Below are 6,450 nucleotides of genomic sequence, written 5' to 3' on the forward strand. Positions count from 1 at the left end.
TCACAACATTTTATGTCACAGTGAATTTCACAACAGCGTTTCAGTTTGTGTAAAATGAACAGGTATCAGCATTGCGTTTGCCATATCACAGGCAAAGCAATTAAGCCGTTTCTCTGGAGGGAAGCAGAGCTGTAAATTCCCTCAGAAATTCAATCACAATATCACACGGACACAGTGTTAACAAGAAAAAAAAAATCTATTTCCCATAGATGTTTGCTTTTTCTTCTGGTTATATTTGATCTGGAATTTACTTTCATCTGTCCAAAAGCTCCAGGAAGGAGGTGTAATGGCTGCCTGAACCATTCCAATCCTCGCTACCTGGTTTGTCCAAGGAGTATTTTCACCTTTGGCTCTCATTCTGTGGCACAGGACTCCTGGTCAGGGCAGTGCCAGAGCTGGATGGAGAGCGAAGAGAACAGTGGGAAAGACGTGCACTACAAACTCTGCTTTGATCCAGATGTCATGCTTTACTCCCACCGCCTTTTGAAGCTAAACTTAAACAGTCGGACACTCCCATCAAAAAAGGACTCTGACCTCTCATGCTGCCACCAGAGTTGACACACTTCTACAGAGTTGTCAAAGAAACTATTCTTGCTTTGGTTGACCTCCCCTTCTGAAGTGAATAAAACAATTTTCTTTAGAGCAGAGCTGCAGTATTTAAGGCTCCAAGTGACACCGGCACTTTACAGAACGTACTGTCAAGAGAGAGCGGGCCAAAAATCGTTCACATCTGTGCCTGTGCTGGCACTCATTAATGGCCAAGTTTGGAGTAGGCCACATTTTGACATGTCACAGTAGGAAAAGCACAGGTGTAAATAATAACATTAATTATGGCTGAATACCATAGATGGTTCAGTGTCAGGGTCCTGGTTGTATTTCACTTCTGTGCATTTCAACTTATTCCTCCAGTTTTCTGCTTGCAGTTATACACTGATCAGCCATAACATGATGACCACCTGCCTAATACTGTTTACATAGGAGTCAATGTGGTAGCTGGTTGACACTCGTGTCATTCTGCATCTCACTGTTCATCTTCTGTGAATCTATTTGCTTCCACAGTTCTACTGTCAGGAAGAGCCCAGATGTGTCTACAATTCAGTGAAAAACTTATGTAAAAGGAGTAAAACCTGTGGTCGTGAAGATGAGTTAGGGAGAATTGTTTAGAAAAATCCAACGGACTCACCACTCTAGGTGTGATATCACCACTACAGCCCCTGACTCTTTCTCTTCATAGAGACCAATGGACAGTATTTATCATTTTCAAACATTTTAACAAATATTCAAATAAATTTTAATCTTTTGAAAAGTACAAAAGAAGTTAAAAGTTTAATCTATAGTAGGTCAACCTCATCATCAGTGGGCTGTGGGCGTCCATGACCCTGTCACCAGTTCACCATTTGTCCTTCCTTAGACACTGTTGGTAGGTACTAACCACTGCAGACCAACAACACCCACCAAGACCTGCAGTGTGGGAGATGCTCTGACCAGTCATCTCACACATCACAGTGTGACCCTTGTCAATGTCACTCAGATCCTTACACTTGCCCATTTTTCCTGCCGTCCGGTGGCCATAATGTTGTGGCTACAGCCGGACTGTCCAAACTGATTCGATTTTGGTGGTCAAATGTCAAGGTCAGTTGCCTCACTTCTATCCCATACACGTGAATTTGACAGGTTGGTGGAGGCCTACAACCTCGAAGCACAAATTCTTGCTTTATATATCCCTGCATTATTCCCCTTATCTGCATAACAGGCTGCAATTCAAAATAAATTTTTATTTGTGCTTTTTGAAAGTCGATGGTTTACAGTACTGTACTCTACTTGGATAAGCTCCTAATTGTCTCTAGACTTGTTTAAACACAATTTGTGACTGAGGAAACAAGGCGTACTGTCGCTTTAAATTGCAACACCTCCCAACAGTCACTAGATCTGGGTGAGTTTCGTTCTCTGCAACAAACACCGTGGATCATGCAACAGACAGTGTACAGCAGTGCAAGCCACACATCAGTCTTCCACAGAGGAAGGAGCGCAGCTGCCAGCACAGTCTGGAATCTAGTTTATTTCACCGATGAGACAACAGCAGAGTGAGAAGCTACTGATACAAGCTGAGCTGCAGGTAAGTGTGTCTGCTGTCCAGTCAGTTTACTCTGGATTCACCTGAAGAAAATCAATATGGAGTAGGCTACACCTAAGATAACATGACAGCCTAAATGTGAATTGTATACATGTAGTGCCGAGGTTGTATAAAAAGTAAATATGGCCGTAGTTACAACTGACTGTCGTGGAAACTGAACCAACAGGTGTATCAGGTCACACCTGTTGGGAATGTAAAACTGACTTGCAGATTGGTTTTCAGTCGCCTCCTGAACTCACTGTTTACGCTACTGTCTTATTTCTGTACACGTAGGCGCAGTTGGAGTTCATCTATGGGATGTATACAGCTGGACATGGATTAATGGTACCTGCGTTCACCGCTTTGGATTTAGTTAATTAAGACACTGCACAACTCTGCGTCTCTTTCTGTCTCCTCTTTGAAGCCGGTGCGCCAAGAACAGGTGGAGCCCTTCTTGTGTTCACCTTTATCCCCCCTCATCCATCTGTCACGTTTATGGGGAATCGAGTGGAAAAACTAACGCATTTAAATTACGCAGAGGTGCCCACGTCGGACCCAAATGGGTTCGATCCGGGGGACGATGGACCGCGGATTGGTGTGTCTTACATTTTCTCCAACGACGACGACGACGACCAGGACGACAACTATGACCACTTTCCATCAGAAATACACACGGCAAATCATGAAGAGAAGCAATTCGACGCCCAGGACGAGCTGGAGTGCGCGATTTACTATCGAGAGGAGTGCATATACGAAAGAAAGACCGGAGCCGCGACATATACTGCGGAAAGTCTCCTGAACAAGTGTACACAGGGAGACCTACTAGAGTTTGTGGCCACTGGGCAGTATACCCACTGGGCTGTTTACGTTGGGGACTTTCAGGTAGTTCATTTGCACCGTTCCGAGATAAAGAATAACTTTCTCACCGATGTCAGTCAGGGCAAAAAAGGCAGGATAGTGAACGGCCTCTACAGGTACCGTGCGCTTCCGCCGGAGGTGATTGTGCGTAACGCCCTGGACCATGTGGGCACGAGAGACGGAGAGCTGAAATGGAGAAACTCGGAGTGTTTTGCTGCCTGGTGCCGCTTTGGAAAACGGGAATTCAAAATTGGAGGAGAAATACGGATTGGAAAACAGCCATACAGATTAAAAATGGGCTTTTCAGAGAAGAAGAGTCATGTCCTGGAGTTTCAGAGCCTGGAGGACGTGATCATAGAGAAGAGGAGGAACGATCAGATTGGTAAAGATGCTGTGACGCAAGAGCTGGCCAACCACCTGAACGCAACACATGAAATTAAAGAGGAGCATTTCGTCAACTGATAGACGCTGGCCATCTGGTGAGAATTTGAGCTTCAGTGGAAAATGCACAATTTTGTGCTTAAATTGGGGTTTGTTTGTTGGTGAGGGAACATTTATGCCTCCGGTTAACCAGTTAAAATCTTTGTCCATGAGCCTATGCGCATATGCCACAATGCAAACAAGTGTGTATCTTCATAGGGAGTTAAAGTTCCTCTGAATAACATATTGTTTTTCTCCCGAATGAGAGGGGAAAGTCCTAACATCAGGAACGAAGCCTCTCAAGTGGATTAGTGAAGCAGATCACAAGGGTCAAAGCAAAATTTCTAGTCAAGTTGATTTGCACTGAAAATAAATGAAAATGACATGCCCTGCTAGCAGATTGCCTCCTTAGCAAGGAAATATTTTTACGCTCAAACCCAACATTGAGACATGTTATAACTGACACATTTGTGCACCTGCAGTCTATCATTTGGGGTTGAAGTTAGAATTTAATTGCCCATAATTCACTGTCCAATCTAATGAATCTTTGCACAGAGGAACAGAATCTCCAATGTACTTGTACCTGTTGATAAAATGTTTGTTCCCGTACAACTCAGGTGTTGGAGACCAATTCAGAGTGAAGAGAGAGAACTGCAGATGATTGTGTGTCAACTTTTGAAGATTCCCTTCTGTTGCTTTGTACAGTATCTAAACATCACACAGCTTTACCCACTCAGACTATTTTGTGGCTAGAATTCACAGCTACGCCTGTGCACTTTTGACTCATCTGTTTTGACAGTTTATTTTTTGGAGAAAAAAAAAGATGTTTGTATGAAAGGACTATGGAAATAAATCTATATTTGAACAGTGAAGTTTCTCTCTTTTTAGTGAAGGAATGTGACTGACATTTTATGGGAGTATTGGTACAATGCTGATTATTCATTTCAAACCAAAGATCTGAGGAAAACTAGGAGATGCTTTTCTTTGTTCTGGCCAATCCCTGCACCCTAAACAGCAGCACCGTTTTGCACTGCACATGATTTGAAGCAGCTACTCCCCTACTATCGCTATCTACCTGTCCAACTAGCAAGGTCCCTGCTTTGTGTTTGCTGTTGTGTGGTGGAGTGCACTAGCTGCTCCACAGTTAAAGCTGTATTTGTTTCAGAGCGGCAGCTTCTTGAAACTGCTTAAAGTAATAAACATTGATATGTTACAACAGGAAATAGCAGTAAAATTTGCAACGACTACTTCTGATATTTCAAGTGTCAGTGTCTAAGTAATGTGAAATGATTGCCTGTAAAACACTTTGCACTATGTTCACATACAGAGGCTGCAACGGAAATCACAGCAGGCTCTGATGTTGTGGAGCTGTGTCTCCTCCCCCCCCTCTGTGCTTCACAGGAAGCTGATGACTCTTTCATAACCAGTTGGTTAATGAGTTACTTTACCGGTTTGTTTTCTTCTGGCAATATTTGCATGTAGAGTAGTCACTGTGCTGCAGGTGAGGTCCCACTGGACCCAAATCAGGATCCTCATCAGCCCTGGTATCGAACAGGAAAAGCTGCTGGACACATTAGCATTTAACTAATTAGCATTTTTCAATCCTCTGTGGTCTTCCACAGTGGGGAAATATGCATCATACCTGTGTGCATGTGCTGCCTATTTATGCCACTCAATCTTGTTTTTTATTTTTTAAGCACCAAGTGAATCTGGGCTACTTTGGGTGAAACACACAATGTTGAAGTAGCTGCTAGAGAGTTGTGTAACTGAATATTAACTCATGTTTTTCATCATGTGTGACAAAGCTGAAATTAAATTATACTTACATAATATAGGCTATTACATTATATTTGATTTTCTCATAAGATTTGTGGGTTTTCTATGATCTCTGCATAGAAAATTATACCCTGCAATATAAAAAAAAAACTAATACAATTGCATAAACTAATCAGCTAAGAAAAAGGCATGAAGCTGTCACTTGAGTTAATATAAATTTGTTTTATTATAAAACTTATTTGCTTTGGAAAATTTGAAGCTCCAAGCAAAAGTTATATTCAGTGCCTCACACCAAAATGCATAGTGTGTATCCTTCCGTCTCCTCTCCAGTGACCGAGGCTGGTTTCTAAAGTATTTTAAGTCCAGTGTTGTTTACATCCCTGTTTACTATACTGCAGCCTTCACTGAATTTATTGATGTTTTATTACATTTATTTGCACGTTGCTGACACCAAATATTGATGAGCAAAGTCATGTGAAACTGCACACATGCATGACGCAAACGTTAGGGGGACCCACTCGAACCCAAACCCAGAACCATGTCTCTCTGTGGTGGTTTTAATTTAGTTTTCTTGCACTAAAATGAAATCAGTTTCACAGTCGAGGAATAGAAGGAAACTGAGCCACTGAGCATCCCCAATTAAAATGACAGCAGAAAAAGGCCATTGTGGTTTGCAAAAACTAAATGGGACTAATGAGTCACACATTACCATGGTACAAAAAGTGTGAAACAAGAGGAAACTTGTGGTTAAACATGTTGGCTGTTTCTTGTCAGTCTTTTGCCTACCTAGTGTGACATGTTTCTTCTGGAGGATTGGAGGGAAGCCCACACTCTTCAGGCAAAACTGGCAAGATTACAGAAATTGGGGACAAGCCAGAGCTTAAATCAAACCCACCCTATGTTTACAGAATGTCATTAGCTACAAAAACCTCTTCCCACACGCACACATCTGAGCTTTGGAAGAGCATGCTTATGAGGAGACTGTATCTGACAGGCCTACAGGAAGTGGGAGTGTATTTTAGATATGGCCTCAAGCCACAGCAAGATTGTTATCATACTGGACAAACACTATCTTAAAGATGCATAGTTTAAGGACATTTTTGTGCTATGTGCTTGGGTATTTGGAATTTGAATTTCAGCTCAGGGTTTTTATTAGATTGCCACTATTCTGCCACCTCAACTTGTACTGCTCCAAACACATCACTGAAATGTTGATTTTTGCCAGTGGACAAGATTCCTTTTTTAACTAGTAACGAATTGGATTTATGAGTAGCTGCTGGGAA

The 6,450-nt window shown here is 42.2% G+C and overlaps 1 protein-coding gene across 1 annotated transcript; it reads left to right on the forward strand.

Annotated features, from left to right (window-relative positions):
* Positions 1–1,919: 1,919 nt before the first annotated feature.
* Positions 1,920–4,275, forward strand: lratd2b (LRAT domain containing 2b). Its single transcript, XM_020596588.1, has 3 exons — positions 1,920–2,116; positions 2,408–3,450; positions 4,009–4,275. Exon 2 carries the CDS (start codon positions 2,609–2,611, stop codon positions 3,431–3,433), a length of 825 nt encoding a protein of 274 aa, XP_020452244.1. The 5' UTR covers positions 1,920–2,116; positions 2,408–2,608; the 3' UTR covers positions 3,434–3,450; positions 4,009–4,275.
* The last annotated feature ends 2,175 nt before the right edge of the window (positions 4,276–6,450 follow it).

Source organism: Monopterus albus, unplaced genomic scaffold (genome assembly GCF_001952655.1).
Source record: "Monopterus albus unplaced genomic scaffold, M_albus_1.0 scaffold31.1, whole genome shotgun sequence".
Taxonomy (NCBI): Eukaryota; Metazoa; Chordata; class Actinopteri; order Synbranchiformes; family Synbranchidae; genus Monopterus; species Monopterus albus.

What these genes read in the sequence shown, in the direction of transcription:
- lratd2b (XM_020596588.1), top strand. Translation starts at nt 2,609, where the DNA reads ATGGGGAATCGAGTGGAAAAACTAACGCATTTAAATTACGCAGAGGTG.